Genomic DNA, 21,000 nt, shown 5'->3' on the forward strand with positions numbered 1-21,000 from the left:
TTCAATATTCAAGCACGACTTTGCAACCATGGATGACTGGGACTACCTCGAAAAGCAAGTAGATGCGCCTGGGGCCAGCCCCAAGGAAGCTGCACAGAACGGTTCACCTAGACAACCTAAAGAAGGACGCGAGAGCCGTGAACGAAGTGAGAAACCTAAAGAGAAAGACCGTGACCGCGAGAAGGACCGTGACCGTGAGAAGGACCGCGACAAGGAGCGGCGGCGAAGCAGGAGCCGCAGCAAGGACCGCAAGAAGGAGAAGGAGGACCGGCGTCGCTCACGGAGCAGGGAAAAGCGTGAGAAGGAGCGGCGGAGCCGCAGTCGGGAACGGCGCGACCGCGATCGTGACCGCCGGGACGACCGCGACCGGGGCCGGCGACCGGAGCCTTCTTATGAGCGCAGGTACAATGCTGCGGCGGGATGCCATGGCTTTGGGTGACAGCCATTCTGCGGACGGGGTCATGGGGTTCTGTTGAGTTTCCACCTGCGTTTTCTGACTGGACGGCTGCGTTCTATTGCTAACAGGCGTGAACGGGAGCGGACTCCGCCGGAGGTGCGGGCTGCGCGTGAGGCCGAGAAGGTGAGTTACTGAAGTTTTTTGGCGGGGCACTGGTCTCATCGCCGCTTCGTTGCACCTCTTCTCCTTGCCACGCTTCATCTCCTCGCCGGGCTCACATCATGTCTTTGATATTGCAGGAGCTGCGTGAAATGGAGCGCTCGACGCGCACGGCGTTCGCTTACAACCTGAGTCTCAAAGCGGACGAGCGGGACATCTACCAGTACTTCTCCAAGGTGTGGACGGGCTGCCAAGGGTCAGGCCGGGGCACTCCTGGACCATACAGGCCCTGCTTGTGGGCGGGCGGAAATAATGAAGGACGGGTTGCAAGGGTGCATGAGAAGGGAAGGGCATGGAGGGGGGTGAGCCAGGTCTGGGGCCTGGGAGGCCGTGTGTGCACCCACCTTTGGCGGACGCAGGCGTAGCTACCGCGCACGCGTGCCCCCATAAGTCTCTATGTCCTGCGCTGACCTTGTTCGTGACACCGCGTCCTCTCCTTCCCCCCTCCCCCTGCTTCAACCCCAGGTCGGCAAGGTGGTAGACATCAAGGTGAGGCGCGCCTCAGAGCTGCTGGGCGGGGCGTTGGGGAGGGGCGGGATGTAGATTTAGGGCCGCTTGGGCGGTGGAATGCGGACAAAATGGGCGCAAGGTGAGGTGCTGGGATGCAAGAGTTTCCCTGCGACAGGATGAGCTCAGAGCTCATCACACCTAACAGCGGCGCGGCTGTAGTAAGGGCGCAATTGGCCGCTGGGGTGGGGTGGCCATACCTAGCCGATGGCCGTTGGGACACTGGTACAGAACTAACTGTAAGGGGCATGCAACAGCCGGGCTGCCGTGAGATGTTCCACATAGTTGCCCCGCGCCGCCCCGGCATTCCCGACCTTTTCTCAAGCACCCGGCCCCCCTCCTCACCTCCTCAGCTCATCACGGACAAGAGCACGCGGCGCAGCAAGGGCTTCGCCTACATCGAGTTCAGCAAGGTGGGCGTGCGTGCGTAGGGATGCTTAGAGCCTTAGCGAGCCCTTGCGGCTGGTGCTTTCGGTGTGCACCGGCCTTTATTCCCGCTACATTGATGCGGGGACGGGGGCACGGGGTTGCGCCACCCGCTGCCATGCCTCTGACTCTGTCTCTGCCCTGGCTCCCTACATGCGCCATCAACACACGCCAACCACATGATGTTCAAACACACAACCGAACGCAGGTGGAGGAGGTGATTGCGGCAGTGGCGCTGACGGGCAGTGTGTTCATGAACCAGGCCATTATGGTCAAGAGCTCGGAGCACGAGAAGAACCTGGCGTGGGTGAGTGTGCAGCAAGTGCAGCGAGAGCCGCGGGCACGTGCATGTGTGTGTGGGGGGGGTGGGGGTGGCGAGTGGCAGAGGGCGGCGCAGCAGATTAGGCAAGAGAGCTTCCGCATCGCCTGCGTCATCCTGCGTACCCCTCCTCCTCACGCCTCCTCCTGCCCCGCTCTTCCACTTCCACAGGAGGCCCAGCAGCAGGCCAAGCAGAGCCAGCTCAAGGCCGCCACGCTGCTGAGCCAGGCGGGCGGCGACAACCCGGTGCCGGTGGGGCCCTGCAAGCTGTACGTGGCAAACCTCAACCAGGTGTGTGCGTGCGCGCGTGGGACGTGGCGCTGGCGACCAGCATGAGGTTGACACAACGCTGTTTCGTGGAGAAGCTGTTATCATGAATACACGGGAGGGAGAAAAGCTAAGCGTCAATCAGGAAGCCAGCAAGTGCTGCGCTCTCTCGCCTTGCCGTACCCACGCCCAGACTGCATGTCTCACCGCCCATTGTTCATGCGTGTCCACACAGGCCATCGCCGAGCCGGACCTGCAGCAGCTGTTCGCGCCGTTCGGCAACATCGAGTCGGTGCAGGTCGTGCGCGACACCAACGGCAAATCGTCGGTGAGCGGCGTAAGGGAGGGGCTCGAGGGGTCGGGAGCTGTGGGGCAGGGGCTGCTGCAGCTGGGTTGGGGAACTGTTGGGCGCGAGGCACGGGGAGCTGTGGGACAGGTGCAGCTGGGGTGGGGGCGAGCAGCGCAACCGGGGCGGATAACGCGCACGGGATGATCGTGAACACGGTCCAAAGCAAGCTGTCAGAGTCCATTGAACACTGTCAAGACAGGATGTCGAAGGCAACGTTCGCCTAATCACACCCGGCTCAGCCCGCACACATCCATTTTTTTTCTGTCATCACCACCACCGCCACCGTCCTCTCACCATCCTCTCACTATCCTCTCACCATCCTCTCACCATCACCACCTCTAACTTCGTCCTGCAGGGCTATGGCTACGTGACGTTCACCATGGTGTTGGACGCCACCAAGGCGCAGGAGCACTGGAACGGCCGCATGGTGGTGGACTCGGCGCTCAAGGTGGGCGGGCGCATGCAGGCGGGCGGGCGGGTGGGCGGGGGGTGGGCGCCGGATTGGGGGCGGGCGGGCGGTGGTGGGCACAATGGGGGGGGAATCACATGGGGGGGCCGGGGACACCGCGTGGCGGGCGAGGTGGCTACAGTCCCGCCGCGCGTGCCTGCTAGCTCACAGCTGTCTAGTGGCTTTGCCCCAACACATGCCCTTGCCTGCCGGCCTCTGCAGGTCTCGATCTCCTCGCTCGCGCCCGCCGTCACCGCCGCCGCCGCGGCGGCGCTGCCCGTGCTGGCGGGCGCTCCCAACCTGTTCACCGCGGCAGCGGGCGGGCTGGGCGGCGCCGCCGCCGCGCTGCCCGGCTCCCTGCCCGGCCTGTCCGTGCTGGGCGGCGGCCTGGGCGGCACGCTCAACATCCCTAGCGACGTGGCCAGCCGCTTCGGACTGGCGATGCCCGGCGGCCCTGGCGGCGCCCTACCGGGTGCCGTGCCCGGCCTGCCGGTGCCCGGTCTGCCCGCCGCGGCGGCGGCGGCGGTGCAGCCGCCGGTGGTCGACTCTGGCATTGGTGAGACAGGGAGGGAGGGAGGGACGTGCACGCGTTGCCGGGGGGGCGTGCGACACGTTACTGCGGTACGGCATTCGGTTCCCAGACGCCTGGTCGCCCGGCATTCGGGTCCCAGACGCCTGGTCGCCCGGCATTCGGTTCCCAGATGCCTAGGTCGTCCGGCCTGCTCACTGCTGCCTCCGCTGCCGGCATCATCTCGCCTCCAACCCACCGCACCACCCGCCGCCACGCCCTCACACACAATCATCCTGCCGCCTCACACACGTGCCCGCCGCACCCGCAGGCGAGCTGGACGAGGAGGAGTCGCGCGGCGGGCTCAAGCTGACCTCGGACCGGCGCCAGGCGCTCATGGCGCGCCTCGCCACCTCGGCCGGCCTGGCGCCGCACGCCCCCGCGCTGCCGCCCGGCGTAGCCGTGCCGGGCATGCCCGCGCCCGTTGCCCTGCCCGGCCCGCCGCCGCTGCCCGCGGCCGCGCCCGCGGGTCCCAAGATGGACCCGGCGCTCTCGCTCATTCAGTCGGTGTTGGGTCCTAGCTCGCCCATCCCCACGCCGTGCCTGCTCATAAAGAACATGTTTGAGCCGGGCGAGGCGGAGGCGGAGAGCGGGCCGGGCTGGGCGGAGGAGATCGCCAGCGACGTGCAGGAGGAGTGCGCCAAGTACGGCGCTGTGGTGCACGTGCACGTGGACAAGGCCAGCAAGGTGCGGGGCGCGGGAGGGGTGAAGCTGGAAAGGGAGGGGTGCGGGGCGTGCGTGTGTATGTGGCAGGCCGGTGTGGTGTGTGCGCGTGTGTCACGGTGAGGAGGGCTCAGTGCTCCGGGCGTGACACTAGGTTTGGGACAACAGGTGTCAGGATTATGGGTGAGGGTGTGCGAAGAAAAGGCAAGGGATGCGTGCTGGGTAAGCGGGAGGCAACCTGGCGGGGACAGGGAAATGGGCAAGGGAAGAGGTACGCCTCCGTGCACGCCCACAACAACAGTGCTCCACAAAACGGTCGCAACACGCAGTGTCGTTGTGCTGCCGCTGTCGCCGGGACGCGGCCGTCCCGCCGCGCCATGGCCCACTCGGCGGTCAGGTACTTTGCCCGCGCCCCGCACACGACCCAGTAGTGCGGGGCCAGGTATGTGTGCCCGAGGGCGCTGGTGCCTGGTTCGTGACATGTTGGCAAAGCGGAGGAGCGCCCGGCTTTTGCTGCTCTCACGGCGCAGCAGCAGCGTAGCGCACAGTCTTCCCGCACGCCCCCAAGCAACACGCACGCTGGCGGCCCCCGTGACAGCGTGTGGCGTGCAATCCACGCAGGTGGCCCCGGAACGGTCGCGCGCACTCCCCCCCATTCCTTTCCATGACAGGCGCACGGGATAGCGTGGAGGGCATGTGTCGCTGCCGCTTTGTTTGCTCCCCAACAGGCTTTCGTGCCGCGCATGTGCGGAGGATGTGGTTCCCTGTTCCCGGCCCCAAAGCATGCAGGACGAGGGTGGTGGTGGTGACAGTTTTGAGGTCTTAAAGCTGTTTGCTGCACGTTGAGACCTCACCATTGAGGCGTGCGCGCGCAGGTGCCGCCTACGAGCGGGCGTGCGCGGCCGGAGCCCGGCCATGCCTTTGAATCCCCCCACCTCCGCAGGCCGAGCGTGCACGAGCGTTCCCGCCCCGGCAGCTTACCAAAGGTCTAGGCAAGGCTCCTATCATACTCCCAACCTGCCTGACTGCGTGTGCTCTCAACCCAAGCTTACCTAAAGAACCCCCTTGATCTAGATAAGACACGCTTTCCATTACTTACCCCACGCCGCCCTCCACCCACCGCGTTTCCTGCTTTGACAGGGCTGTGTCTACCTCAAGTTCGGGAGCGTGGAGGCGGCATCGGCGGCGCAGCACGCCATGAACGGACGCTGGTTTGCGGGGCGGCAGATTGGCGTAGAGTATCAGTTCCTGCAGCCCTATAACTCGCACTTCAAGTGCTGAAACGTCCCCGCGGCTGCAACTGAGTGAACCGCTGCTCGGGCAGGTCCTGGCGGCGGCGGCGGCAGGGCGGACAGGGGAGGAGGAGGAGACGCGAAGCGCCGCAGTTTGCGGCGCCATCTGTGCCGGCGGCGGCTGCAGCTGCGCGGCAGCTGGCGCGTTCGTCGGTCGGACAACAGCTTGCGCGCCAACTGCTACTCGCTCAGTGGTAGGGGCCCAGGGCACTCATCGTTGCTCCCCACACAGGTGGATCTCGGCGCGCCGGGCGATCGCGGCGCGGCGGCAGGTGCTGGAGCAGCAGGCGCCACGCGCGGCTTGGCGGCGCGATTCAGTGGAGCAGGATCGGCAGCAGAAAGTAGCAGTTGAGCAGTTGGCGCAGACCGCGGCTTGGGCGGACGGATTGGGTCCACCTGACCGTGTTGCCGTCCCGTCAACCCCCAGGTCGAGCGCATCTATAATGGAGCAGTGTTTGCATGGCGGCCGGCGGCGGCTGCCGGTGAATGCTTGTTTTGCCTTCCAACAGGTTTCCCGGGCGGAAGGAGCCTGGCGAGCGGGCACCATGGCTTTGTGGTGAGGGTGCTAGTTATCGTTTGTTGACGTAGCGGACATGGGTTACTATAGAGTGGAAGGCCTGCATTCACTGACTTGAATGGTACAGTCAGGCGAGACCAATGGTGACGAACGAACGCGGGCACTGACACGGACCAGACGAAGTGACGTTGACAGAGGTTGGCAACACTGCACACGCAGGCTGCAAGAGGAGTTGCATGAGGGACTTGGGTGTTGGCAAAGCCACTATGGCACACCACACGGGGGAGGCACCCTAGGTGAAAAAGTGCATTTTTCACCCCTTACAAAAACCCCCCTTGGCAACTTGCGAAGTCACCAAAATCGGGCAGGGTGTTCATTAACAAATACTTGATGTTCGGATCTGTTCGCAAGTTGCCAAATATGGTGAAATTTGGCATGCAAGATGGGGGGTACAAAACGTGTCAGAAGGGGGGATCACTGACCCCAGACTTCAGCGGATCCCTCCTAAAATCTTATGAAGCATGGCGGACACTATCCATATGGATTCTGTGAACTCAGGGGGGTGAAATATTATGCGGGCTGGGCGAACAACCCGCGTGTTTGTCCGCACAGGTGGGCACGCATGGGCCAAAACGTGTCCAAACCGACATGCGTATTCAAGCCGGCCGACTAGCTAAAGCTTCTATTGTATATGTGTATAACGTGAAGCAAGTAGACAGGGGCTCAGATTAGCCTGTCTGTCCGCACATTGAAAGCATGTTGCCCTGGAGGGCACGAATTCCAGCATCCTTTGCTGCCGTCGATTTATAAAGATCGGCGGATGTTGTAAAACTACTTATTGAACGAAGAGGAGGCCTCCTCGCGATCCCGACTCCAGGTCACGACTAGTCTCCAAAGGGTTGCTTTGAGCCTAAATCGCACGTTGGAAGACTTTATGATTGCTAAGCGTTAGATTGAGCCTTGTCTCGGAGCTACAGGGTCCGTTGGCGCAAAGCATTTAACATCTATTTGCACGATCGTCGGCAAACGTTAATGTCTACTGATATCTATGATATATGTAGCATGTGAAAGCCATTGCAACTTGTCCGAGCAGCTAACTCGGCCGCATGAGTGAGGGGAACATATTCAGACCCCTCGGCATGGTGCCCCCCTGGTGTGATGGCACACGCACCGGTTGTAATGATGCCTCTTACTCTGTCAGCCGGGTCCCACCGGACAAGTGCCACGCACGCCATACGGTTCTTGGGAGGGGAAGGTGTTGGGAATGTCACTAACTACACCCCACATGGTTATGGCACGTTAAATGTTGACGCGGGTCGGGTGCCACGTACCATGTACGGTACCTGGGTTCGCAAAAAATCTGCATAGTTACCTAGGGGGGTTCGCTTGGCGGCAGCATTGCAGCGCCGGGACGGGTGTACCGGCAGTAGCGCCTGCAGGCACAAGGGGTAACCCAGCGAGACGCTCGCCCCGCAAAATTTCGCTCACGCACGTAAGGGCATGGATCATGAACTGGGATGCCGCATGCAGGCTGGCTGCGAGTCGCAGGCTGGTTGCAAGTCTTGCGGCACAGGACACGGCAGTCTGTGTGCACGCAGGGGCCGCTGACTATGCTTCATAGGCAACGCCGGCCCTGACACGGCCCTCCATCCTTGCCTTCAATGCGCGTCAGCAAACGACCAGCCTGCCAGCAAGTCAGCGTCTCGGCACGTAACTCGGGCGTTATACCAGCCGCGCAATCTTGCCTCGACGCTGCAACTTGAACATTGCGGTCTGGGAGTACACTGTACACTATGGGACCACGCCAACCTGCCCCTTACCCTGTCCCATCGCACTATTGCCTTCCCTGCAACCACCCGTCCGGAATGGACCATCGAACCTTGCCATCAACAACACTCACAGCGGCCGCGGCTCGCCTTAGAGCGGCGGTTACTTTGCAGGATTGTGCGGGCACACCAACCGTTGCCACTAATGACACAAGAAGAGTCAGCACGGCCCGACCTTGGCGACACCAGAGGCGGAAGTACTGTGCCAACCTTCCCCTGAACCTGTCCCATCGCATTTATTAGTAAGCTGCTCCACAGAACAGTCCGGGGGACGTGATCAGGCATCCACCTCCATAATCGAAGACTACCACCAGCTTGCAAGGATAGCTCCCATGCTTATGGGGTTCCGTTTGATAGTTGCGTCGTGTGTCTGCGTTAGTGCGCGCTGCACTAGCTAGTGGCACTACGCGAGGAGTACAAACTGCCATCCACTGCGATTACCGGTACCTAGCCGTCCTAAAAGCAGCCTGATGCACATCACGACATTGTAGGTTCCACCGAGTAATAGAGTACCTGTGGAAGGTGGTGCGTACACGGGCACAGCCGCAAAACCGATGCGGGCGCATGTGTGTGATGTCTTCTTTCCTTCTCGAAACCACAAGCCACCTCTGCCTACCAGACGCTAGCCCCGTCCGTCCCACCCCCCTCACATCGCTCACCAAGTGCGAGTAGTCGCCGCTGCCGCCTCCTCCTCCTCCTCCGCCACTTCCAGCAGCGCCCTCGCCCACGCCCGGGGTACTCCTCGACCCGCGCCGCGACAGCGCCCCACCGCCCCCACCTCCGCTGGCGCTGCTGAACGTGCTGCTTCCCTCCCTGCTGCGGCTCCTGTCGCCCGCGGGCCAGCCATCGCCCCCGGCTCCACCGCCGCCGCCGCCGCCGCCGCCGCCGCCGCCGCTGCCAGGCGCGCGCAGCTCCGCTGCCAGCGCCCCCAGTGTGGTGCAGCCGCGCAGGTAGCGGTGGTGGCGCGGGCAGCCGGTCGCGGGCTCCAGACGTATGCACGAGGCGGGACAGGGCGCCAGCTCGCCCGCGGTCGCAGCGGCCGAGGTGGCGGCGGCGCCTGCGGCGCCGCCGGCTGTGGTGGCGGGCAACCGCCGAGGCGGCAGCCATTGGCTCAACAGCTGTAGTGGGGGTTACATTCATGATTAGTTAAGAAGTGAAGAAATGGGGGTGGGGTTCCAGGCATGGCTGGTTGAATGAAAGCCAATGAAGTAAGGGGCTGGGTTGGGTTGGCGTGCGAGTGCAAACCTGTACGGCAGAGACACGCCGCACACGCAGCAGCCATCTCAAGCCCCCAAACCACCACCACCGCCGTAATCGCCGCCGCCACCGCCGCCGCCGCCACTGTCCGGCCCTGTGCATCCCCGCCGCCACTGTCCGGCCCTGTGCATCCCCGCCGCCACTGTCCGGCCCTGTGCATCCCTGTCGACACTGTCCGGCCCTGTGCATCCCCGCCGCAACCGCCACCGCCGCCACCACCACCACTGCCCGGCCCTGTGCACCCACCTGTGCAATGTGCGCCACTGTCCACTTGAGTGGCACCAGCCTGGTGACAGGGGTGAGGGTCGGGGTCGGGAGTTAGGAAGAAAGCGAGGGCGTGCGCAGACTTTCACGTTTCAGTCCATGGAACTACGCCGAGGCTGTGTGAGATGCATGTCAGAGCGCGCGATGCCGTTACATGAACACGGTCGCAATAGACTGCTCCAAGTCAGAGCGATACGGGAAGCACGGCACTCACAGGAAGGGTTTCTCAAGGGGCGGCAGGGTCGCGGAGCGTAGCACCCGGCCCCCACACCCGCCGCCTGCTGCGGCTCCGCCTCCGGCACCGCCGCCGCCGCCGGCTAGCCCTGTCGCCGCCGCCGCCACGGCCGCCGCCTCGCCCGCCGCCGCCGCCACCGCCTCGAGCGGCGCCGGCCGCAGCTGCAACACAACCTGTCGATATGCCGTGCCGCAAATAAGACGTCTTAGCTGGTACCGTGTGTGCTGTGCTGTGGATGTTTCCTTACTGCCATGCGCTCTTGCACGAGCAGGACAAGTGTGTACGTCCACATCCCCGTTACAGCCCCTTACACAGACTATGCATGCCGATGGCCCCAAATCCGGCCCCCCAACCCCTAACCCAGCTCCCCCACTCCCCAGCTCCCTGCCCAGCTCCCCCCCCCAGCTCCCACGCACCATGGAGGGGTGGCGGTACGACAGCTCGGCGGCGCAGCGCGCTGTGGGCACCGCCAGCTGGGCCCCCCGTGGCAGCAGGCTGGTCAGACTAGCCAGACTGGCACTGGCGGCCGGGCCCAAGCCTTGCGGCGGCGGCGCCGCCGCCGCATGGGCCGAGCCATGGCCGAGGCCAGGGCTGCTGGGTACCATAGCCACGTCATCACCACCACCGCCGCCGCCGCCACTGGGCGCTTGGTGGTGGGCGTGGGGGTGGGGGTGATGGTGGCCGCCGCGAGGTTGAGGAGAAGGCTGCGGCGAGCCGCCGCGCGCGCTGCCGCCGCGTGAGGGCGTGTTCGCGGCCGCAGTGGCACCGGCGGTGGGGCCTGAGGCGACCGCCGCCGCCGCGGGAGGCGGCGAGCCCAGGATGCTAGACGCCCGCCGCCCGATTCCCGTCACAGCAGCCCGCTGCTGCTGCTGCTGTAGCTGCTGCGGCTGTAGCTGCTGCTGCTGCACTGAGAAGCGGCGCGACATGCCGGGTGCCGCCGCCCCATCCGCGGCACCGCCGATGGCGGCGGCGGCGGTGCCGGCACCGGTGGTCGAGCCACACGCCGGCGGCAGCAGCGAACTGCCGGTCGGGCCAGGCAGCTGCGCCGCCGACGGGCGGCGCTTGACTCTCGGCGAGCCGCAGCCGTTGCTACTGCCGGCACCTGCGGCAGCGGCATCAAGGCTGGGTTCACGGGAGCGCTTGGCCGCCGCGTGGCCGTGGCCGTGGCCGCTGCCTGCAGCGGCGGCGGCGCCGGTGCCGGCGCCGCCTGTGTCATGGCTGGTGGTGGAGGTTGTTGTGTTGCTGCACTGGCGCGCGATGGCGTGCGCGGAGGGTGTGCTGCCTGCGTCGGCCGAATGGACGGATTTGGGGCTTAGCTCGGTAAGCGAGTGACTGTCTCGAGTTCTTTACTATTACAATACTAGGAGTGTACCCACCGTGCTCCACCCTGGGACTGTCTCGGGGTACTATGGTACTGTACAGTCCCATCCTTATGTCACATGGCAGGATAGCCGGCAGACCGGCAGGTGGGCCCATCTTACCCGTCCGCACGCAGCCCGCCCCCGCGCCGCCTCCTCCGCCGCTGCCCGCGCCTCCCTTGCCGCCGCCGCGGTGGTAGTACGGCCAATTGGCTGCCAGCGCCTCCGCCTGCGCCGCCTTCTGCGCCCTCCGCAGCGCCTCCTCCTGAGCCGCCGCCGCCGACTGCGCCGCCGCCGCGTTGCACTCCGCCACGAGCGCGTCCTCGGCGGCGCCGTACGCGGCCACGTCACCGTACAGCGCGCGCAGCAGGCGGTCAAAGGAGGGGTCCTGGGGGGAGCGTGAGGTGGGGGGTTGGGGGGTGGCACAGAGGGACAAGTCAATGGGCAGTCAAGGGAGTGGGATAAAGGGCAGTTTGCGGCGGGGGAGATAGAGCGGGTAAAGGGAAAAGGGGGCTTCCAGCAGGTTTGGCCAGGGTTGGCAGAGCTATAAAGATGTGGATTTTCTGGACACTGGCACGAGCTGGAACGCTAGGTGTGTTGCTGTCGTGATTTGAAGCGATAACACGTGTGCTTATCCCGCAACATCCGAAGCGGTTCCGTTGTGCTTTGGAATTACTCGCTTCCCAATCCAACTCACTGGTCGCAGTGAGCGCCTGCTATGCAGGTTGGTCCGGCACACAGGGCAATCCTTGTGGTCGGGAGGCCTGTGGCAAACACGGTAACATCAGACAGATGGACGAGGTTGGTGTCGAGGAGTTGCAGCTGTGCTAAGGCGAGTTCCATAAGTGTGCCAACACAGAGATTTTAGCCACGAACCCACCGGACAGTGGCACGTCAAGGCACAGCACAGTCGAGGTAACCCACACGTGCGTGTGTGTTCCCGTGACCCCCACGTTTGATAGGCCCCACCTTCCCGCCAGGCAGTGGTCAATGCACTGAGCGCAGAACCGGTGCAGGCACACCGTTGAGGTGACTGTGTGCTTTAAGATGCCTACGGTGATGTAAATTGAGGGCACGGGGTTGCTCCTAGCTTGGGTGGGGAAAGACACGTGCCGGAGTGGGGAGGGGGGAACAGAGGGAAGCTGCGCCGATGTTTGCTGTGAGGAGGCACGTCAGCCCCGACGCTGAACCTGCCACCGCCCCCGTCACCTTCACTCACCAAAGCAAACCGGACACCGTGTATCGTCAGCGAGCCGGGCCAGTGCCACGGGCACACTCCTGCGCGCACGCCACGAACAGGAGTGCAATTTACGTGCAACCGAGAGACGTTTCCGAAACCGCTGACGCCGCGCTCATGCCGCTGCCAGAATAGTAATAATGAAGTCAGGGATACAGCAACGCACCCTTGCTGGAGAGGAGGCATCCACAACGATGAATTGCACCCGCAATTTTAGGGTATTTCAGCTGTCGGGACCTGCGTGGCAAGACCTGCAAAATGCCCCTATCTTAAAGTTGATATACGTGTTCAGATGCACATAACGGGAGGCACACTGTTGTGTGCTGCGTGTGTCGAGGAAATGCTTCACTTTACGGACAAGAGGGACAGCTCAGACTGGCACAAAGACGTCGTAGGGAGACAAACTAATTGTTGGCAGCTTAGGTGTTTGCTCAAGACGGGCGACCGGCCACAAGGCGTTCAACCGTGCCCCCCTGTGCCATGCTCACACCCTTGCAAGTCCCGTACCCCCCCCCCCCCCCTCCTCTTACTCGAGGCGTACCTCTGAGAATCGCATTGGCAGGCATCTCCTCACACTCAAGACGCACCGCGCTTCGTCTCGCCTACCCCTGCCTCGCCTCTTTGTACAATTGTACTGGTATGTCGCGCGTGACACACGCGCTTGAACGCAGGGGACTTGGCCACGTTCCGAGTTGCTGCCCGCTAGCCATGGCAACGAAACAACATCAATTCCAATCTCTACCTGACTTCATGAATGATGCTTATGAAGTCCGGGTCTGGGCCTGTTTGCGCCAGGTGAGGAAGGGTGATGCAGCTGGACGAAGCAGCCCAGTACCGGACCTGTCCATTACTGACTTCCCAGACGTTTTTCTACGCCCTCTCTGGCCCGTCCGACATGCCGCCTCTCTACGGCATCTCTCCACAGCAACAGGACCTCCCCCTTGTCACCGGAGGCCAGCGGCCTGATTCCGTGCGGCTCAAGGCGGTGGCAGTAGCTGAGCAGCGGGCGGCTGCTGTCCACCCGCAACACTCGGCAGTATCAGCAGCGGCGCGGTGTGGGTCAGGGCGGCGGGGCGTAGGCTGGTCTGCCGCGCTGCGGCGTGCTTGCCAGCAATCTACGGGGTGACGGAAAACCGGGGGCATGCAGGTGTCATGTCATTATGTCAGGCTGTCCATGCGTCCAGCCCCCTCGTCCCTTTCCTCCTCCTCGTCCCACTCCGCCTCCTCCTCCTCTACCCTTCCCCCTCCTCCTCCTCTCCCCCTCGCCCTCCTCTCCCACCTCCCCCTCCTCACCACCTCCCGCACCTGCCCCTCCTCGTTCCCTACTCGCGGGGCTGGGCAATTAGGTCCCCCCCACCGTCCGCACCTGCAGCCTGAACAGCTCCGGGAAGCGCCGCTCCGCCTCGGACCGCGTGTCGTCGTACCAGACCACCGCCCGCGCGTCCCGCACCACGTCCGCGTCCCGGCACAGCTGCGGACACAGGGGCGTTACAAAGGCGGGCGGGTGGAAGGATTGCCGGCGGCGGTCAGTGGGGATGGTCAGTGGTCTGGTCAGCGGGGCGGACAGGCGGGGCTGGTGGTATGGTTGGGACTGGTGGAGTTGGAACGGGGGCGCACTACGCGCACATGAGCACGCAGCAAAGGTGGGACACATGCACACCCACCAGCGCACACGCACGCACGCTCGGCCCCTCTCAATATCAGGGCTGGCCGGCTGAGCCTGACCACTTTGACTCCCGCACCGGTACTATGGCTGACTCACCCGGTTGACCCAATCCGTGGGCCTGTTGAGCCGCTCGCCCACCACCAGCCGCAGCAGAGCCGCCAAGCCGTCGTCATCATCCTCCGGCGCAGCCGTGTCGTCACTGCCGCCATCACCACCTTCATCACCAACACCCTTACCTCCGGACTCCGTCTGATACTTCTGGCCCTCCTGGCACGCCTCTACCCGAGAAGCTGCGTGAACAGCCGCAAACCCCACACGCGCCTTCTCTGCGTCATGCATTCCACTGCTGCCGCTAACCGCCCCAACCGCCTTGCCACCCGCCTGGCCAACGGTCTGGCCAACCGCCCGACCAACCGCCGCCAGCGCCGTACGCGCCACGCCACCAACCGCCACGTGCCGTGCGGCCATTTCGTACAGGTCTGTCATGACACGGCCGGCGGGGGTGAAGGTGTTGAAGGTGGGGTGGAGCGAGTGTGAGATCAGGCGCTGCATGAAGGTGGGGTGGCGGCTGTCACTGCTGCTGCCACTGCTGCTGCCACTGCTGCTACCAGCGCTGCTGCCAGCGCTGCTAGGTGTATCAGTAGTGGTGCCCGCGGCGCTGGCGGCGCCGCTGGATGTGAGAGGCACAGGTGCGCCGCCGCCGATGCTGGCAGGCGACGAGGCGGTGGCTGCTGTGCCGCCGCCCGCGGCGGCTGCGCCAGCAATATCAGTGACGGCGGGAGCTACAAGGGGAGGCGCCTCCTCTTGACCAGCAGTAGCTGGCACCGCGGCTGCCCCTGCTGGCGCCGCTGCTGCCCCTGCCGGCGCCGCTGCTGCCGTGCTGCCGTCAACCAGCCCGCACGTCTGTGGCTCTCCCTCATCTGCACGCGACTGCTTCCCCAGCCGCGTACACGTCATCACCTGTGCCACTGCTGCCGTCCGCACCAACTGCTGCTGCCGCCGCTGCTCCCGCTCCAGAGCACGCCGCTCCTCGTGGTAATCCGCCATCCCACTCAGCACCCGTGTCAGCTCCGGCCCGGGTGCCACCTCCGCCGCCAGCGCCCAGCCCTCAAGCAGCCGACACACCTGCAGCGCCGCCGCACGAGCGGAGGGCGGCCGGGCCGGCAGCAGCACCCTCCGCGCGGTGCCGCTGCTGCTACTGCTACTGCTGGTGCTGGTGGTGTAGCTGCTACTGCCGCCGCCACTGGCTGTAGCAGGAGGGGATGGAGGGGCCGGGGGCGGCTCAGCGGGCGCCAGGGTAAGGACCAGGGCTAGGTTGTCGAGCAGTGCCGGGAAGGGGCTGTTGCTAATGCTGCTACTGCTGCCGCCGCCACTGCCGGCGGTGCTGCTACTGCCCTGCACGGCAGTAGCATTGGCGGCAGCTGAGGGCTGTGGCGGCGGCAGTAGCTCCGAGTGGAGGAACCAGCCCGCCGGGACGTACAGGGCATCACCCGGCTGTAGCAGCGCCGCAGCGCCCCGCACCCCGCCGCCCCGGATGTTGCTACTGCCGTTCCCGCTGCCGTTGCTGCTACTGCCGCTGCCGCTGCCGCTGATGCTGCTACTGCCGCTGCCGCCTCCCAGCAGTGTCTGCGGCCAGGCCGCCAGCACGGCCTCCCTCGCGCGGGCCACGTCCACTCCGGGCGTCTCCATTACCAGTGTGTGCGCGACTGCGTGCTTGCGAGGGGGCGGAGTAAGGAGGATTGGAGGGCTGGATTGTTATGGTCAGGAACAAACGGTGGGTGGGTGCCTCTGCTTGGGCTTGGCACTTCCGTTACTTCATACGTGCGAGGCATGACGGCACCACAGCGTGGTCAGTACGTAAGCACAGGCAGGCAGGCCCGCAAAGTGCCGCAGCTGCAGCCCGCTAACCAACCCGCCCAACCACCCACCGCACCCGCGGGCTGGCTGTAGCAGTCGTAGGGGTGCAGCAGCGGGAAGGGCGCCAGGCCGCCGGGGGCTGCTACAGCCGCCTCGGGGGGCACCAGCAGCACACGCCGGCAGCCGCGCAGCTGGGTGCACGTGCGTGTGTGTATGGCGGGGGCGGGGGCGTCGGGAAGGAAATGGAATGGGCGGGGGCATGCATGGGAAGAGGGAAAGGGCAGGTAAAGGCACTAACCGTAAACATACTGTAATCCGAGGTACGGCACGTCTGCATTCGCAAGTTCAGTGCACATAGCAAGTGGCAGGTCAGGATACCAGCAGGGTGCTGACTGCGGACACGAACACACAAATCGCAGCATCCCCACCTGCACAATGACACGGTCCTGATTTGGCTCGCAGCGCAGCGGCAGTAGCGCGCCCGCGCCCGCCCACTCCAGGCCCAGCACACCGCCTGCGTAGGGCGGCAGTAGCACAACCTCCTTCTCCCCTCCCCTCGGGCCCTCGTCCGGTGCCTGCGCCGCTGCCGTGCCACCGCCGCAGTCGCTGCTACTGCCGCTATTGCCACCGGCGCTCGCCGCACGCGGCTGTAGCAGGAGGAGGGCGAGCGGCTGCTGGGTCGGGTTACGGAACCAGTAGCTTCCCAGCAGGTCATTCCGGACCCAGGAAAGCACCGGTTCCAGAATCTCCTGTGAGCATGTGGCCGGTGTGTGTGTATGCGTGTGTGCACGGCACGTGTCAGCATCGCTCGAGTCGCATCACAGCAGCTCACAGCTCACAGCTCGCAGCTTCAATGGCAGGGTGGCATGCATGGCTAGTGCGACGGCACGTGCACACTCCATGCCTTCATGCCAACCAGGGCTGTAGTTGGATAGGCTAGCTAATGACATGCCTGGCTCCACCCGCGGGCGCTGGGTGCTAATGCAGCTGCAGCTGATCTCACCGTACACGCAGCCATCCATTCACCGCCACATACGGGCTCCACGTCCACCGTCCAACAGCCCCTGCCGCCGCCGCCACCACCGCCGGCGCCGCTACCACCGCCGCTACCACCGCCGCTACCACCACCACCGCCGCCGCCAGAGGCGCACCGCGGTAATGTGGTTGGCTGAAGCGTGAGACGGCAGACGTCTAGCTGCGGTGAGATTATTGCACGTAGGGACCTTCGATATTTGAGCAAAACATGTTGAGTAATCGGGCGAGCAAGGGCAGGCTGCATGCCCTGAGTGTACACGCTCGGCCCTACAAGTCCGTGCGCGCGTCGACAAGTAACTACAAGTCACAATGCCGCGTAACATGCAAGTACCCCTTCAGCACTTGCCTGCAGCAGCAGCCGGTGCTGCTGCCAACAGTCTGCACACCGCAGGGCGTCACACAGCCTGGGACGAATGGCGCGGAGCCCGGCGGCTGCGGCGGCGGCGGCGGCTGTAGCAGGTGCGCCGCCCTCACCACCTGCTGTTGCTGCCGCTGCCGCCAGTGATGCGGTGCTACCGGCGGTAGCGCCACTGCGGTTGCTACTGCTACTGCCGGTGCAGCTGGCGGTGTGGTCTCCGCAGTCGGCGGCTGTGAGGGGGGAGGTGTCGGGGCATCGCAGCTGGTAGAGGCCCTGCGTGCGTGGCGTGTCAGATGTCAGTGGGGAGGATAGCGCACTTGTGCACGGCAAGTCGCTTTTCAGTTTTGCTCCCAGACCCGTTTCCTCCGCCTGACCACCCAACAGCACCACCCACCTACCCGCCCACCCACCCTTCACTGGATGCACCCCTCCCGACCCCCCGGGACCCGGAGCTTCTCCCTCCCCTTTGCTTTGTGTTCTGGAATGAACTACCCTTCCCGGCCCCCTCCCCTCCCCTCCCCTCACCTGCAGCGCCTGCCTGACCTCGCAGTGGCATAGGAAGCGGTGGGTGTCGGGTTGGCAGCGCCAGGCGGCGTTCAGGCGGGGAGGCCGCGCCGCGCCGCCCGACCGCCGGGCCTGCACGCACATATGGGGTGATGGGGTGTGGGGATAGGTGCTTGTGCCGGGGTCGGGGGTGACGGGGGCTGCGGCAGGCACGGTCACGTACGAACGGACCGAGCACACACTCACGGTCACATGCGCTGCATGCGCGGATACCGCGGTGAGCAGTAGCTGCGCGCCTCGCAACCGTACCGCCCCACTGCAACCCAAACATACGACGCGGCGGCCATGTCGCTGGTTCCCCATGGCTCGGGCACGGCAGAGCCCCTCTACCCCTTGGGACTACTGTCGAGTGCCACTCCGTCGTCAGAGCATAGGCCACGCTCTCCTCGCTCTCTTTGCATTGGGTTCGTTTTAGTGTGGGCTGGTATCTGCAACCCCAACAGGCCTTCACCGCGGCACGAGGTCCTCCTCCCCACACGCACTCACGTGCGCCGCCAGCGCCTCTGCCAGCCGAGCCGGCCTCTCCACCACCCCCGCCAGCCGCACCGCCGCACTGCCGTACAGACACGCGCCCGCCACCGCCCGCCCCTCCGCCCAGTCCGGCCGGCAGGAGTACAGGAGCGGCGGCGGCGGTGGCGGCGGCGGCGGCGGCGGTAGCGGCGACGGCGACGGCGACGGCCGAGGTGGCGGCAGTGACTGCGAGGAAGATGGCTGAGGTGGAGACGGCGCGCGTCGCCCCCAGGTGGATGAGGCAGAAGAGGCGGCGTTGGAAGCTGTAGTTGAAGGTGGTGGTGATGAGGTGTGAAAGGTGGGGGTGGTGGGGGTCAGGGCGGTGCAGTCGATGACGTTGAAGGCGGGCGGCCAGCGCGGCGGCGGCAGGGGCTGCGAGCCCAGCTGCTGCTGGCGCCTGTGTACGGAGGCAGGCAGTGGTGCGGAGGCAGGCAAGGGTGTGGAGGAGAGGTGTGCGGAGGGGGTGAGGTGGGAGGGAGTTCCCACGGACGCCCTGCCCCATCACCGCCCCCACCACCACGTGCCCAGCAGGCGGACACTGGCTGACACTCAAGGTGCATGGTTCCGCCCGACCAGCCCGGCGCACCTCTTGGACGCAACGACCAGAGCACTGCTCGAGGCAGCGGCGGGACCGGGCACAGACCCCGACATTGTTGTGGCGCCTCCCACTCCTGCACCGCTGCTGCTACTGCTATTGTTGCTACTGCTACTGCCCACCGCCTCCAGACAACCGCCGGTGCCAATTGCGGCTGTTGCAGGGGCTGCCGCTGCTGCTCCGGCTACCGCTACCGCCACCACGCTGCTACTGCCACCGCTGCCGCCGCTGCCGCCGCCGCTGCTGCTGCAGCTGCTACAGCCGGCGCTTATGCTACTGCCTGATGCTGATGTTGCTGCGCCATACGGCTGCTTGTCGAGTCCTCCTGGGCTGCCACCCCTGTTGTGGGTGCTGGTGCTGCTGCTGGTGCTGCAGGCGCCGCTGCTGCCAGCGCTAGCGCCGACAGGCAGCACGCGCCCGCAGCCGCGTCGCGAGGTGCGCACGTACATAGTGAGAGGGGTGAGGCAGCGCCGTGTGCGTGGTCGCGTCCTGTGTAGAGGGGGGACAGGTGCAGCTGACGCGACTTATGGGATGGGGCGATGGCCCATCCCCAGACCCACCATCCTGCCCCTGCGTCCGGCGCCCCGCTCCCGCCGCGCCTACTCTTGGGCCCCGCAACAAATATGCTTCTAGCCTCACACGCTGCTATCCACACACTCACTTACTTTCGCAACGTGCACGTTTCTCGTGTCCTCGGCAACCCCGAAAGGGTTGCTCCTTTAAAAACACCCTCAGTCGCCGCACCGGCGCGCCGACTGTACAGCTCTTCCTTTATCATCCGTCGTATGTTGCCAATAAGGCCTCGGTGGGCCTTCGTCGCTTGACCAGACTCCCGCCCACTGGAGAACCCTAGGCATGCCAAAGCTCACGCTCGGATGTACGCCAAGAGGTTCAGCTCCATGCTCCATGCCGAGCCGCAGCTGCCATGCCACGACCATGAGAGCTATCGGCAAGAAGACCGATCCCCACGATTCATATATGAATGCACAGTTGTGCTGTGCAGCAGAGCGTATTGCATTCATTTCTTCGTTTAGGATCGTTCTTGTTGTCAATAGTCTGGTCGCGGCATGGCAGCTGCGGCTCGGCGTGGAGCACGGAAGCATGGCGCTGAGAATGGCGAAAGCAACAACGCCTGAACAAGGGGTTGTCAGCTGTGTACAGCTGGAAAATGGGACTGAGCCTCGCAGCGCCAGGGAGGACTGCAAATTCGTAGACGGACGATGGTACCCCATGGAATGGGGGAAGCGAGGCACGGTCAGGTGCACACGGTTGTGGCGTGACGGGGCCGTCGCGTCGGCCGCGACACTTGTGATCTGACCGGCCGTTGTGACGTGACGGGCCGTCGCGTCGGCCACTGCTCGACGTGCGTGAGTGTGGGTAAGTGTGTGTGGGTGTGGGTGTGTGCGGCGTGCGTGCACGCAAAAATGACGTAGCCCCCCCCCCCCCAAACGCGAAGTACTAAGCATTTGGGGACCCCTGGATGCCGTGGGCGAGAACGTGGTTAGGGCCCTTTTCGCCTGCGGCCGCGGCGGCCTACCCCTGGAAGTAAGATGCCCTGCTGGGAGCGTGTTGGACTGTATGTGGGCTTCGTTTCCGGGCGCAGAAAGGTCCTGGTGGGGTATCCTGGCGTTTATGTTTTGCTCTGCGACATTCATGTAATCATGTGATGCTCTGGTGCTCGCTCAATCAGTCGGTCGATCGCCCTCATTGTCCTGGCCCGCCTAGGCGTCTTTCGCCGGCACCCTCACCGCACGCGGCGCCTTGAGCGGCGTGCGTGGGGCTCGTTGCATGCCCCCCCCCTCCTCCTCGCTCTATTGCATTGGGTTCGGTTTAGTTTGGGCTGGTATCTACACCCCCGCCCCCCGTTCACCAATTCAAGCGTCCCGCTCGCCTGCTTTTACTCACGCAGCGCTGGTATCCTGAGTTGTATGGACGGACTCAAGCGGCACTGGGTGTCGTCAGCGGAGGTGCAGGTGCCGGGGTTAGGTCCATCTCGCATCATGCCTGGCTCCCGACACAGTCTCCGGGGCATCCCCCCTACTGCTTCAGCGGTGGCGTGTATCCGAGTGCTTGTCCCCGTCGGCCCTTCCCAAACGTGGGGCCTGCTGCGTCTGCCCTCTTCCTGGCTCTCCACATACAATTTCCTTTGCTTTGCTGGGGCGGTCCGCAGCAGGGGTACCCTCCCCTGGTCCGCAGACTACTTGCCTGTCGAAGGAAAGCGTGGAGCGCCAGGGGAAGGGGGGAAAAGGACTAGGGGAGGGGAGGG

The 21,000-nt window shown here is 64.8% G+C and overlaps 3 protein-coding genes across 5 annotated transcripts; 1 reads left to right on the top strand and 2 right to left on the bottom strand.

Annotated features, from left to right (window-relative positions):
- Positions 1-6: 6 nt before the first annotated feature.
- On the top strand, positions 7-6,495 carry CHLRE_04g213905v5 (uncharacterized protein). Of its 2 annotated transcripts, none has more exons than XM_043061646.1 (12): positions 7-402; positions 526-580; positions 697-792; positions 1,082-1,105; positions 1,477-1,536; positions 1,758-1,856; positions 2,040-2,159; positions 2,371-2,463; positions 2,840-2,932; positions 3,155-3,488; positions 3,772-4,187; positions 4,493-6,495. In XM_043061646.1, the coding sequence occupies exons 1-12, from the start codon at positions 29-31 to the stop codon at positions 4,592-4,594; spliced, it is 1,866 nt and encodes a 621-aa protein (XP_042925135.1). In that variant the 5' UTR covers positions 7-28; the 3' UTR covers positions 4,595-6,495. The 2 variants fall into 2 exon arrangements, with proteins under 2 accessions (XP_042925135.1, XP_042925134.1); XM_043061645.1 differs by having other exon boundaries at positions 5,304-6,495.
- Positions 6,496-6,770: 275 nt separating this feature from the next.
- Positions 6,771-12,646, bottom strand: CHLRE_04g213800v5 (uncharacterized protein). Its single transcript, XM_043061641.1, has 10 exons — positions 12,316-12,646; positions 12,132-12,190; positions 11,882-11,963; positions 11,610-11,676; positions 11,036-11,300; positions 9,971-10,836; positions 9,534-9,727; positions 9,302-9,341; positions 8,458-8,916; positions 6,771-8,311 (listed from the first exon to the last, which is right to left on the bottom strand). Exons 1-10 carry the CDS (start codon positions 12,333-12,335, stop codon positions 8,276-8,278), a joined length of 2,088 nt encoding a protein of 695 aa, XP_042925136.1. The 5' UTR covers positions 12,336-12,646; the 3' UTR covers positions 6,771-8,275.
- Positions 12,647-12,700: 54 nt separating this feature from the next.
- Positions 12,701-19,706, bottom strand: CHLRE_04g213750v5 (uncharacterized protein). 2 transcript variants are annotated; one of them, XM_043061636.1, is made up of 11 exons: positions 19,400-19,706; positions 18,726-19,223; positions 18,116-18,536; positions 17,591-17,701; positions 17,054-17,338; positions 16,676-16,867; positions 16,101-16,421; positions 15,749-15,863; positions 13,912-15,521; positions 13,516-13,620; positions 12,701-13,264 (listed from the first exon to the last, which is right to left on the bottom strand). In XM_043061636.1, exons 2-11 carry the CDS (start codon positions 19,181-19,183, stop codon positions 13,127-13,129), a joined length of 3,756 nt encoding a protein of 1,251 aa, XP_042925137.1. In that variant the 5' UTR covers positions 19,184-19,223; positions 19,400-19,706; the 3' UTR covers positions 12,701-13,126. The 2 variants fall into 2 exon arrangements, with proteins under 2 accessions (XP_042925137.1, XP_042925138.1); XM_043061637.1 differs by having other exon boundaries at positions 19,396-19,706.
- Between the last annotated feature and the right edge of the window lie 1,294 nt (positions 19,707-21,000).

The sequence above is a fragment of the Chlamydomonas reinhardtii genome, chromosome 4 (genome assembly GCF_000002595.2).
Source record: "Chlamydomonas reinhardtii strain CC-503 cw92 mt+ chromosome 4, whole genome shotgun sequence".
Lineage (NCBI taxonomy): Eukaryota > Viridiplantae > Chlorophyta > Chlorophyceae > Chlamydomonadales > Chlamydomonadaceae > Chlamydomonas > Chlamydomonas reinhardtii.

Excerpts from the sequence above, each read along its gene's own strand:
- CHLRE_04g213905v5 (XM_043061645.1), top strand. The coding sequence starts at position 29 with ATGGATGACTGGGACTACCTCGAAAAGCAAGTAGATGCGCCTGGGGCC. Across the intron at positions 581-696 it reads CTGCGCGTGAGGCCGAGAAG|GAGCTGCGTGAAATGGAGCG; the intron begins GTGAGTTACTGA and ends TTGATATTGCAG. Across the intron at positions 1,857-2,039 it reads ACGAGAAGAACCTGGCGTGG|GAGGCCCAGCAGCAGGCCAA; the intron begins GTGAGTGTGCAG and ends CCACTTCCACAG.
- CHLRE_04g213800v5 (XM_043061641.1), bottom strand. The coding sequence starts at position 12,335 with ATGCCTCCTCTCCAGCAAGG. Across the intron at positions 12,191-12,315 it reads ATGCCTCCTCTCCAGCAAGG|GAGTGTGCCCGTGGCACTGG; the intron begins GTGCGTTGCTGT and ends GCGTGCGCGCAG. Across the intron at positions 10,837-11,035 it reads GGCGGGCTGCGTGCGGACGG|GCAGCACACCCTCCGCGCAC; the intron begins GTAAGATGGGCC and ends CGGCCGACGCAG.
- CHLRE_04g213750v5 (XM_043061636.1), bottom strand. The coding sequence starts at position 19,183 with ATGTACGTGCGCACCTCGCGACGCGGCTGCGGGCGCGTGCTGCCTGTC. Across the intron at positions 17,702-18,115 it reads CAGAGGCGCTGGCGGCGCAC|GCCCGGCGGTCGGGCGGCGC; the intron begins GTGAGTGCGTGT and ends ATGTGCGTGCAG. Across the intron at positions 17,339-17,590 it reads AGGTCAGGCAGGCGCTGCAG|GGCCTCTACCAGCTGCGATG; the intron begins GTGAGGGGAGGG and ends CCACGCACGCAG.